This window comes from Meriones unguiculatus, chromosome 7, assembly GCF_030254825.1.
Source record: "Meriones unguiculatus strain TT.TT164.6M chromosome 7, Bangor_MerUng_6.1, whole genome shotgun sequence".
In the NCBI taxonomy this organism is placed as follows: Eukaryota; Metazoa; Chordata; class Mammalia; order Rodentia; family Muridae; genus Meriones; species Meriones unguiculatus.
Window position 1 is genome coordinate 5443693 of NC_083355.1, and position 12402 is coordinate 5456094.

Here is a 12402-nt window from a genome sequence, read left to right on the forward strand (position 1 = left end):
GATCTAGGTTCTCATGGCAGCTCTGAAATGGTCCGGATGTTACATGCCACGTGACCTGGGGTGTAACTCTCTGGGCCTCTGCTCACCTGCGACACGGGAGCAGGACGGCATACACCTGATAGGCTGAACTGGGAACATCACAGTCCCAAAGTCCTACACACAGTGAACCCCGAGAGGCACCAGCACGTCTCTGATGGGGAACCTCAAGCTCTTCTCTCTGGCCTCACACCTCTATATTCTGCTGGAAGGCCAGAATGGTGGGTATGGCAGGCCGCACTGACAAGAGGGTGCTGTGGTCACAGAGCTGTGAGGGCTTCCGGGTGCAGGCAGCACCTCATTCTCTGGCCCCTAGTGCCATGTTCCATCAACCCAGAGCAGTATCTGGGGACCCCAGCCAGCCCGCCCTATGCTGGGTAAGCCCTGGGGGTTCCAGGAAAAGACAAAAAAAATATTTTCTCTTTGTCATCTCACATCCCAATAAAATATTTATTTCAAGAAATAAATCTTAAAAAAAAAAAGAGTGAAAGAGAGAAGAGAGTCTCTATTGCTTTCCTCTGTCAGATCCTTGGACCCACAGGTCTCTTGCTGCCCTGGGCTCTGCTGCCACAGGGGCCGACCAGGCCAGGGGGCACCGGCAAGGCCCATGCAGGATGGCCCTTCCTACAACTGTCTGGGCCCGGGGGCCTGCTCTCATGAGGCTGGGGGTGAGCAATGGCAGTGTTCCTGGAGGCCTGGCTGGACTCGGCAGGCCCTGGGGTGGGAGAGGGAAAGGCTACCCTGGACTGGAGGTGGGCATGCCACACAGAGATGGGTACTGAAGTCTGAGTGTCCTGAGGCTGGGGAAGCAGGGGGGATGGGGCAAGGACAGGGTCTAGATGGGTGGGAGCCATGGGAGGTCTGGTGGAGCCGAGAGTACCATGGGTGAAATGTCAGCCCAGCCCGGCCAGCATGAGACGCTGAAGGGTTGGATGTGGGGTCAGAGCCTGCAGAAGATGCTGTGGTGGGATCTGGGCCTGTTATCAGAGGTTAGACTGGAGATGGCCCCTGGAGGGAGCAGAGATGGAGACTGTGGACCAGTCCCAGGTCATGCCAGAACTGGGTCTCAGAAGTGTCCCAAAGTGAAGCCCACTGGAGGAAGCAGGAGTGAGGAACAGGGAGGGGGGACTAGGAGGAGGGCAGATTCCCCCACCCCTGCCAGCCTCCCTGAGTTCTCTGTCCTTTTTCACCCCGTACAACTTCAGGGGGCCATACTGGCCCTGCATAAATTGTTGCCTCGTAAGAGGGTGTGGCCCTCACAGCAAGTATGGGTGTGGTCTGTCTCCCAGCCCTTGGCCACTCTGGGAACACGGCCACATTTCCAGCCTTGTGGATCAGAAAGCCTATCCTGGGCCCAAGGATGGCCAGGGCCATGTCTCTAACTGGTCCAGACCCCAGAAATTGAGGGGCTGCCATTCACACACTCCGGGGCCTGCTGGACAGGTAGGTCAGCCCACCTGTGTGGCCTCAAGTCCTGTGGTGAAGCAAGGAGCCCCCTAGGACGGAGCTGTGGGTTTGGAGCTCCTCAGTCTCCTCTTCCCACCCTTGGCCAGGGGAGGCTGCAGCCAGGAGACTGCTCAGTGAGCATGGCTGGAGCTCACGAAAGTGCTGGTGCTTGCCAACCTCAGGTGGGCAGGTGCTGGGCAGGTGGCGGGCGGGGCGGTCCAGCCTCACAGGCAGCCCTGGCACAAGGCCACCTGGCCCTTGCGGAAGTCACGGCAAGGGCAGAGCCTCTGGTACTTGGTGCTCGCGCCGGCACAGCTGAAGAGCAGCGGCTCTTTCTGTAGGTAGCACTCTTGGCCAGGTTGGGCGAAGGCGGGGTACAAGTGATGCATCTCCCACTCTGTGCTGTCACAGGGCACCTTCAGCCTGCAAAGGTGGCATTGGCACCGTCACTCTTTGGTGAGTAGGGTGACAGCTGGCCCCAGCCTGGCATGGCCCAACCCCTCCCTGGACCAGGAAAAAAAAACACTTTGATTCCACCTGTCAGCTCAGAGAAGCTATGGGCCTGGTGAGGCTGAAGTTTTGGTAACCCAGCCCAAGTATGCCCACAGAGGCTGGCCAGGGGACAGTAGAGGAGGAAGAGGGCAGGCCAGAGGGACAGCTTGTTATGGATTTCTCTTGCTGATTCAAAAGCATTAAACTCCCATCTACAGGGAAGCCAGGCAGGTGGGAAGGTGGGGACACGGGCAGGCGCACACTCACTTGAGGAATGCATCTTGGCCGTTGAGGAAGGGGAAGAATGAAGGCTCGCAGACTAGCCCGTGGTCCAGGCAGGCGTCCGTGCAGGCCCTTCCAGGGGCTGCCAGCCAGGCTCGCAGAGAGTGGGTTGGGGGCCAGGCTCCCGGAACCGAGCTGATGTTCTGGGCCCACTCGAGATGAGTGGCATTGGGAGCTAAGACAAAGGGACTCTGGGAGGTGCGGGCCCCTGGTGGGACTGGGCTTGGACCTGCACAGAAGTCCTGTCAAGAAAAGAAAAATGGCTGAGCGGTTTAAGAGCACTGTCTGCTCTTCCAGAGTTCAATTCCCAGCAACCACATGGTGGCTCACAACCATCCATAATGTGGTCTGAGCCACTGCTGCGTGCTTACTGAATGCCAAGCAGCCTCAAGCATTATTCCCATAACACCAAGTAGCCCATAGAATGGATGGATTCTAATTACTGTACATAAGAGCCAAAGCAGGCCATATGCCAGGGACTCACAACTGGACGGCAGAGGCGAGCTTTGACTCATACTTGTTTAGGAGCTGTCTCTCCTGGATGACCTCACTTCTGGGGTCAGATTTAGGGATTCAGCCTGAGGCCTGTGAGCCCTGCTCAGCGTGGGGACAAGGCCTGTGTCTGACACTCTTCTCAGCAGCCCTATGTCCTAGCAAGTACCATTTCTGTGAGCTTTGAGGCCATCTGCTTTGGTGGTGAGGTGTAGGTGCGGAGCCCTAGGTCTGTGGCTCTGCCCTTGAGCCCCTCACTATGACCTCCACTGGGTCTTTCTGGGGCCTCAGATTCCCATCCATAGACAGCTCAGAAACAGTGTCCAGGTCCTAATGCTTGTGGCCGGACAAGGTTCAAAGACATACGTGCCATCTTCTGCCTAAATCTAACAGCCAGAGCTTTCATCCCAAGTCTTGCAGCCCTACATCTTCCGGCTTCCTCTCCCATCCAGAGTCTGACAGGGCACAGCCCAGGCTACCTGCAGCTCGTGGCAACTCAGATCATGGGGTTCAGGCATGTCTCCTGACCTGTGCTTCACTGGTGAGCTTCTGTGCATTCTGAGGGGGCCGAGAAGAAGATGGCTGCCTGTCAGAGCCTTTCTGAGGCCTGCCCACTGGGGCTGTATGGCATGGCTGGAACTAAAAAGAGCAGGCCTTCCCCCCGCTTCTCAGGGCAGACCTCTACACTAGCGCCTGTCTCACTGATTCCGCTGAGGGTGGGGAACAGGTGTAGTGGAAGTTATGTTATGTAAACATTTTTTTGTTTTAATCCCAGGTGTGGGGTATGGGCTGCTTTAGACTGACCACAGCAGCAGACTATTTGCCTCGTGCAGGCTCTGAGAGGGCTGTGATCTTTACCAGCTGCAGATAGTTTAAGTTTGAGGACTCTGGAGAGGGAATAAAGGCCAGAGCCTGGGGGTGGGGTGGGGGCTCCAAGAAAGAGGAATGCTGACGCTCCCTCTCCACCTCCCCCGCTGCTCCCGGTTGCTGTTGATTCAGTTTGAAGTTGGAGATATCCTGGAATGAAGATTGGACTTGCCCCAAGAAAGCCATGACCCTAACCAGTAAGAAGTGACAAAAGAGAACTATGCCTGCTCTCCTCACTAACCTTCTTTCTCTCCTACCTGGTGTTGGGGTGGTGAAAGGGACTGGGGTGGAGAAGGGAGAAAGATATAAGAAACCCCAATAAAATAGATTTAAATAAATAAGCACCTACAAGCAGGGACTACTGTCCTGTTAGCTCAGTTATCAAAGCTGATTTAGAAAAGGAAATGATTTAGAAAAGGCTAGTTTCTGTTCCCCGGGTCCCTGAGGTAGGGTCGGGATTGATTTCCATGGCGGCTGGACCCCAGGCCCCAGCTGCCCGCTGCGGGCTGCAGTCTACCTAAACCTCGGCACCAGCACGGCGCCAGCACGGCCCCAGCGAGTCCCTGGGGCAGAGCACACAGGGTGGCCTACCTGGTGCTGGATGTAGGCATGGATCCGTTCCAGCATCCCTGCACAGGTGTACTCATAGGGCAGGTAAGGGTCTACCTGTGGAAGAGATATGCAGAGGGACCTGGCTACTGGTGCCCAGGTTGGCACTCTCAGCCCAGAAAGCAGCCAAACAGCCACCTGGCCCCTGTAGTAGCTCACATTGCCTGTTCCCAGATTACCCTCAGAGGAGTTGGCTTAGACTCCACAAAGTCTGATCCTCAGGCCCTGCCTATCTCCAGGCCTCAGCTCTCTCTGCTGCCCCACTCCCCTCCTCTTTGCAAAGCCCAACACTTCATCTCCTCTCAGGCATCACCCACCCCTGAGCTGTTCTGAGCCTACCCATCCCTGGATGAGGAATGTTTCTCAGTGGCTCTTAGCACCCTAGCAGTCCTCTCCTAGCACAGGCTAGCTCCTGGGTCACCATTTCCTGTTCCTTCTCCATCTCCTGCTGAGCCCGCAAAGCCATCAGAGGCGGAGACTGTGACTCCACCCCTGAGCCCCTCTGGCCTGGCACAATACCTGGCACACAGCCAGTCATGCATGAAGAAGCACCTGCCCCGCCCCCACCCATATCCCACACAAGATGCAGAGCGTTCACAGAGGAGCACAAGGCATTCACACATATCAGGTGGATGGACAAGACGAACATTACGTCCTGCCCAGGCACACGGCTACGTGAGATGGACACCCCCAAAGTAAGGTCCTGAGGATTCTGTGCAAAATGTCCAGAAGGCACACACATAGCGACCTGGCCTCGGCAGATGGGTGGAAGAAGGGCACAGGAACCCGGCAGAAAAGCCGGGCGTGCTGGCATGTGCCTCTAAACCCAGCTTCTGGGCCGGGCAGGAGGCAGGGGAGCCCTGACGCACTCTGGCCAGCCAGCCAGCCTGGCCACGTGGATGAGAGACCCTGACTCAAAAAATGAAGGTGGGGGCTGGGGCAACAGCTCAGTGGCCAAGAGCACTTGTTGCTCTTGCGCAGGACCTGGGTTAGACTCCCAGCAGCCACATGGTGGGGTGAGGGCTAGCCATCACTAACTACAGTTCTGGGGGAGCCACCACCCTCTTCTGACTTCTGCAGGGACCAGGGGCATGTACACGGTACACATACGTATGTGCAGGCAGAACCCTCACACACACACAAAACAAATATAGAAAAGTGATTCCGTTAAAACAAACAAACAAACAAACGAAGGTGGAGTTTAAGAGAGAAAAGATGGCTGAGTGTGGTGGCGCACGCTTTTTATCCCCACCCTGGGGAGGCAGAGGCAGGTAGATCTTTAAGTCTGAGGCCAGCCTGGTCTACAAAGCGAGTCTCAGGACAGCAAGGGCTACACAGAGAAACCCTGTCTCAAAAAACAAAAACCAAACGAAAAACCCAACAAAAACAAAAGGAAAGATGCTTGATGTTGACCTTTGACCTCCACATAAACACGTGCCGGTACACATACCGTGCATAGAATCCACATAACATATACACAAAGCTCACAAAGCACACAATATATATATATATAGCAATGTGCGACACACACAACATACACAATACACATAATAAACAGCACACACAATAAGCAGAAAACACAAACACACACACACGTGCACACACAAATGATAGAGAAGCCAGCAGAACAGAGAAGTGAGGTCAGAGGGCACCTGCCACCTCCATCCTTCTAACTGCTCTGCCCTCGCTGCTACCTCAGCCTTCTGGCCCAGAAGGTCAGGTGGCGGGAAAAGCAATGTCTGGACGATGACTGACCCAGCTGTGACTCTGAGGAAAGGTGTTGCAGTCTTGGCCTCTCCACACCCTGATTGTCACCATCACTGTGCCTGTCTCCTGGCGATGCCGTTTCGTGTCAACAATCAGCAGTAGAACTGGACAGCGTTGTCCAAGCCTGTGTCTACCCTCCTCGGCAGGATGGGGACATCAAAACCCCTACTAGGCTCTGCTAAGCTCCGCCTCCAAGCCCTTCACTATGCCCACAAACCAGGAGTCCACCCTTGACACTATGAGGCTCCCAGGGGGGATAAAAGCCACAAGTACCTTCGAAACCCAATCAGAGCTTCTATAGTTACAGAGCTGGAGTGTTAGAGATGTGGTGAAATCACCCTAAGCTGTCTTTTGTCCCCCTATAGGCCGCTCCCTGTGGCCTGCCTCTGTGTCTGCCTACCATCCCTGTGACTATGACATGAAAGCTTTTGGAACGCACACCTCAAGACAGACCCAAAAGCTAAGAATGGCATCAGCTAGTGCTTTTCAAGGCCCACCCATCCCATCTGACAGTTCTGCCAAGGTATCTGAAGGGTGCTGAGCCATGCTTTTCTGTGTTGTCACTATAGAGGCTTTCCTGGAACTGCCACCACCTTGGAACATAATCTTTGGGGTAACGTGAATCCATGTTCTCGGGCCAACGTCACTCACATTTGGTTCCAGTATAAACAATCTCTCAGAGGTGAGCGTGTGTTCTGTGCTAACAGTATCCACGCAACCCCAAGAGGTGGCTGCTGCTCTCTTTGCCTCTCAAAGCAATGTCACTCTTCTGACCTGTCCTAGGACTAACTGCCAGGCATTATGTGTGGGTTTCCTCACCCGGAGGCCACATCCAGCTGCCGTGCCACTCTGCCCACCAGCACCACCTTCTCAGACCTACCCTTCCCACAGTCCTGTCCCACCCTGCTCTGTTTTCTATGCTGATGGCCTGGGGCAACTGAGCAGGACCGCCAACACTCAGAACAGTGTTCATGGGGCCACTGAGCCATGGTCTCAGATGCCTCTCGGGGCTTGTGGGGAAAGGTTTGAAAACAGGGCAAGAGATTTCCCTCCACATGACGCTCCTCTGCTTCAGAGTGCCAGCAAACAGTCCCTGTCCCTCAGTCCCCATCACCCGCAATTCAGAGGTCCCCTGTGGTGGTCCCCTGTGGTAAGAGGCATCCCCAGACAGCCCAGACAGCCTGTCTGAAGCATCTGCCTGGGACAGCAGCCAGAGATGACCCCACTGAGCCAAATTACAGGAGTGCTGTCATCTGTCAGCACAAGCCCTACAGAAACGGATGATGTGGGAGGTCATGCAGAGGTAGCACCTCGCGTCCTGTCCTCTCACTGGGAACAGCCCCCTCTGGACTGTGTCCACAGGCAGTGGCCACAGCCCAGGCCTGTGTTTTCTTCAGGTGGTGTATGCCAGCCTGGGAGGCCTCAGCCTCCTTGGCCAGCCTCCTGGCTCCTCTGAATGACCCACAGTTGCAAAACAAGCTATTTCTTTCCTCGGGCCGCCACATTCCCCTGAGACCCAGCCAGCTGCTACTAAGCCTGTCTTCTGAAACAAGCAGAGTTACCCAGGGTGCTTGTCTGAAATGCAGACTTCAGGGTCAGAGTTGGCCCTAAGAAACCAGCCCCAAGGTGGCTAGGTGAAGCTCTGTGCTGTAAGCTCCACCCCTCCCCCTCTCCTTCCCCTGCACTCCTATGTCCCCCCCCCCAGGCTCACCTGATAGTTTGGTTTTCTTCAGACAGTCTCACTGTGTAACCCAGGGTGGCCTGGAATTCCCAATCCTCCTGCCCTAGCTCCCCAAGAGAGTAGGGCTTTGTGTTATTTGAGCCCCTCTGGACTAGAGGGGAAGATGGGGGCTGAGGGCTGTAGCCTCTAGCTGTTTTGGGGTCTCCTTCGGATGGACAATACCTACTGGATTCCTTCATCCTTTTGATATCGTTATTAACTAACAGGATTGAACAGATGCTTGAGTTAAAAAAAAAAGAAAGAAAAACTAGACCCAAAGGGTAAATAATAAGCCATTCTCTCCCACTGACACCGCCCATCACCAGGAGTCACCAGCAGAAGTGGCTGGGTCCCCCCCCCAGTCACCTTGCTTTGGAGTCAAGGAAGCACAGCTCTGAGCATGTCTGTGGGTGTTTCCAGAGATGATTAAAAGGCAGAGGCACCTGACGGGCTGGGCCCAGATGGGATGAAAGGGGGAGGAGGGCAGCATAAGCCAGCACAGCTAGACAGTCTGCTTCCAGTCCATCACATGATCTGCTCCCCTCTGCCATGCCCTCCCCACCAAGGTGATGGAAACCCGGAAACTCAGCGTAAAACTGTTTTTGAATAAGTTCTCTCCGGGGAAGCTGGAGAGATGGATCAGCGGTCTGAGGACTGTTCTTGCAAGAGGTTCACCTGTCTGTAACTCCAGTTCCAGGGGATCCCTGTGGGCACCAGACATGCACTGACATATATGCAGGCAAAACACTAATACAAGTAAAATAAAAGGAAGCAAATCTTTGTTAAGTGTTTGATGCTCTTGCAGAGAACCTGAGTCTGGTTTGCAGCACCCACATTGGTGGCTAACAACTGCCTATAACTCCAGCTCCCAGGGGATTTGACACCCTCTTCTGGCCTCTGAGAGCACTCATGTGTGTGTGTGCATGTGTGCGTGTGTGCATGTGTGTGTGTGTGTGTGTGCCTATAAACAGAAATAATAAATAATTTTTAAATAGAGCACGTTTTCTTGGGATGAAGCCCTGAGCCTGAGGGGTGACTAGGGGCTGTGATGGTGTCTGCTTTCTGGGTACAGCCCCCTCCTCACCCCCATTCCTCCTATGCACACACGCCAGGCCTTCCACACTCACTGAAGGAGCCCTGGTGTTCTGTTCTTGGTACTGAATAGGCCGTGCCTGGACCAGTGCTGTGGACATCAGTGTGAGACACTGGCTGGGCCCCAGCCAGGCTTGCTGAGCTAGAACCTGCAGGCAAGCCAGCGTCCCCAGAACAGCTGTACGCAGTCACAGTTCCTGACGGCTGCTGAAGGGTACAGATCTACCCACACCCATGGCAGGGCCCACCCTGAGCACACCTGCTTAGCTCCTCCCTTGTGCCAAGGGGGCTTGCAGGGCCTGGCCCCCCAACGTGCTCACTGAATGATCTCTGACCCACGGTTGCCACAGGTGTGCAGGCTGTGCATTGCAGCTCAGAGGCAGCCTCATCACACACCTACATGGCAAGATGGGAAGTGGGGACCCACACTTCCCTTTCTAGCCCATGCGGCCCTATTCAGGGCTGCGTTTAAGCAGGAAAGGGCTGGACTCCTTTCCAGCCAGCCCTGCAAGCCTGAGTTCTCTAGGAAGTTCCTTCTTCCAATCATAGGGAAGGCCCACAGCATGACGGGGTTGGAGTCCCACCGGGTGACCCACAGCATGATGGGAGTCTCACCTGGGTGTTCATGATGGCCTTGATGGCTGCTTCAAACTCATCTGAGTTGTTATAATCGACGGTCCACACGTGAGGCTTGCCAATGAAGTTCTCTGCATAGGGATGCTGGGAGAACACCTGCCCGGGACCAACAGATGGCGTCTTGAGCCCACAGCTGGGCTGGGCTCAGGTCCCCACCCAGGTCCCTCTCCTCTCTGCACCCTGAGGCTAGGTCCCCACTTCTCAGAACCCCAGATTTGGGGCAGGACCCTCTGCTCACCTCCCTGGAGGTGGGCTTGCCCCGGAAGAACTCGTGGTTGAGCGAGCTGTGGGGCGGGCTGAAGCGGGACTGCAGGAAGATGCAGCCATTGGCGATGGCCTCCAGTGGTGCTGGGCCCTCATAGGGGAATCCGAACCCTATAAAGAGCTGGAAGCAGAGGACAGGCAAGATGGCTCAATGGGTAGCTGCACCTGCCGCCAAGCCTGAGCTCCACCTCCACGTGGGGAACGCATAAGAAACGCGCCAGGAGTTTTTTCGCTTTTAAGATGAAAGTACATGGTGAGGATTACATCCAGTCTCTTGCTGAGCAGCTGCCCTGGGTTTGCCAGTCGTGTGAGAACCTCAGGCCGAGCTCCGCCAGTTCAGACTGAGCTCTGGACCACTATGCATTTGAAACCCAGTGTGCTCCTTGCATGGCTAGAACTGTTTGGCTTCCGTGAAACACGTGGTCATTTCCTTGGTACCCTAGAGCCATTTACAATACCCAGAGCCCACAGGATGAAAGGAGAGAACCAACCTCTGGAAGTTGTTCTCTGACCTGGTATACATATGTCTGGCCCAGATCCCCACCAAACAAACAAACAAACAACAAAACAAAACAAAACAAAAGAACAAAAACTGGAGCGGGTAGGGTGAGCCAGTGGTCAGGGAGGCTGGGCCACCTCAGCCCAGGACTCCAGAAGCCAGAAGGTGAGGATGGCCTCAGCATTCATACGCAGCAGGGGCAGTATAGACAGATCACTGTGGGCCATGGACAGCTTTTCCCCTTCCTGGCCCTCAGTTTCCCCACTGTGAAGGGATGGTCTGATGAGGTTGTATAGATGGCCTCTCCTTGCTCTATCAAGCTGTGCTTCTGGGGACGGAAAGGAGGAGCAAGTGTTCCCATCATGGAAATCCCAGGCTCTCAAAGGAACTTTGCTCGAGATGCTGTGACATTCATTCCATACCTGACTATACCGGTTCCAGGAAGGTTCTTAATAAGGGAGTCTTGAGTCCAGAACCACCGTGTGGGGTTACCTCATCCTTCCTGCTCCCAACACACACATCTAAGAGACTCAAGGAAAGACCAGAGAGGGTCCTTCCCAGAGAAGCAGCTCTGGCTGCAGAGACCCAACTCTGGAGGCTTGAACAAGCAGCCAGTGAGGACTACAGCCTCTATGGAGGATCTGCTGTGTGACTGCCCGAGCAGCTTCTGCAGTCTGGTTAGCCCTAGGACTCTGCTGAGACAGCTCAGATCCCACTCCCCCAGCCCCTCCCAGGGGAGGGCCTCCCAGCCTGCTGAACACTCTGTGTCCTCCAGGATTCTGGATTGCAGAGCACGTGGAGATGCCTAGCTGGTAGATGTCTGCGATCCACGGCTTGTGGCCTGTAGGAACAGTGGCCAGGGCCCCACCTTGGCCTTACGCAGCAGCTGCTGGAACTCAGGCTGTGGCAGGAGGCCATGGTTCTTCACAAAGGCAGGGACCTCGGGCGGCCGCTGGCTCTCGTAGTACACAGTGCCATGGATCTCCATGTACTTGTTGAGGATGGCCAAGAACTTCTCCTTGCCCTGCAGGAGGAGGAGATGATGATGATGATGACAGCCCTTCCCGCACACCCACAAGGCCGAGCTGGTAGGTCAGGCACCCCTGCTCTGGGGTCAGAAGACAGGGGCTCATCTTAAGGTGATTGTTAACTTGCGGTGTAGACTTGGGGCAAAGTCCTTCTCCTCTTTGGCTCCTAAGTTTTTCATCTGTGAGTTTCAGAACTTGAACTAAAACTGAAGCATTAGGGTTGGGTTATGGCCACAGAACTATTTCCCAAAGAAGCCCAAGGAGACCCAATACTTAAATGTATTTGTGAGCCTGGATGCCCTGAGGACCTATGGATCTCTCTGGAGCTCTCTCACACACACACCCACCTACCTGTCAATGCAACCAATCTATCTACCCACACCATGTCCATCATCCATCCATCCACCCATCTACCCACTCATCCATCCATCCATCCACCCACCCATCCAGCCACCCACCCACCCGTCTATCCACCCATCCATCTGTCCACCCATCCATCTGTCCACCCATCCATCTGTCTACCCACACCATGTCCATCATCCATCCATCCACCCATCCAGCCAGCCAGCCACCCACCCATCCATTCACTCATCCATCCATCCATCCACCCATCCACCCACCCATCCATCCACCCATCCACTCACCCATCCATCCATCATCCATCCACCCACCCATCCATCCATCTGTCCATCCATCCATCCACCCATCCATCTGTCCATCAGTCCATCCATCCATCCATCCACCTATCCATCCACCCACCCACCTACCCACCCACCCATCCATCCACACATCCACCCTTCTACCCACCCACTCTCACACACATAAATACACCAACCCTCCTAACCCTCCATCCACCTTTCCACCCACTTACCCACACTTCCACCCATCCATCCACCAACCTACTCATCTCTCTATCCACGTATCCATCTATGTCTCTACCTATTTACCCATCCGTCTGTCTACTTCCTGTCCATCCATCCCTCCTTTCATCTAAGAAGGGAGAAGGTGGTAGAAGTTCTGGGTCCTGGTGGAAGGGAATGAACCAGAGCAGCCCCGCAGGGGCCGCCACTGACTTGAGTTGTTTCTATACGTGATTCAGGTGACCTGGGACTGTTAAGGTCCCAACTATAAGCCAGGACTCAGATTAATCCTCTTGGGAAGAAAATGGCATC

General features: G+C 54.9%; 1 protein-coding gene across 1 annotated transcript in view; it reads right to left on the bottom strand.

The window, feature by feature from the left end:
* Positions 1–787: 787 nt before the first annotated feature.
* Mgat5b (alpha-1,6-mannosylglycoprotein 6-beta-N-acetylglucosaminyltransferase B) overlaps positions 788–12402 on the bottom strand; it is a 66024-nt gene continuing 54409 nt past the window's right edge. Inside the window, exons 12-17 of the mRNA XM_060386324.1 lie at positions 11071–11226; positions 9678–9824; positions 9419–9535; positions 4207–4281; positions 2242–2498; positions 788–1905 (exon numbers count right to left, since the gene is read on the bottom strand). Coding sequence (XP_060242307.1) covers positions 1707–1905; positions 2242–2498; positions 4207–4281; positions 9419–9535; positions 9678–9824; positions 11071–11226 — 951 coding nt within the window. The 3' untranslated portion in view covers positions 788–1706. The remainder of the gene's footprint in view (positions 1906–2241; positions 2499–4206; positions 4282–9418; positions 9536–9677; positions 9825–11070; positions 11227–12402) is intronic.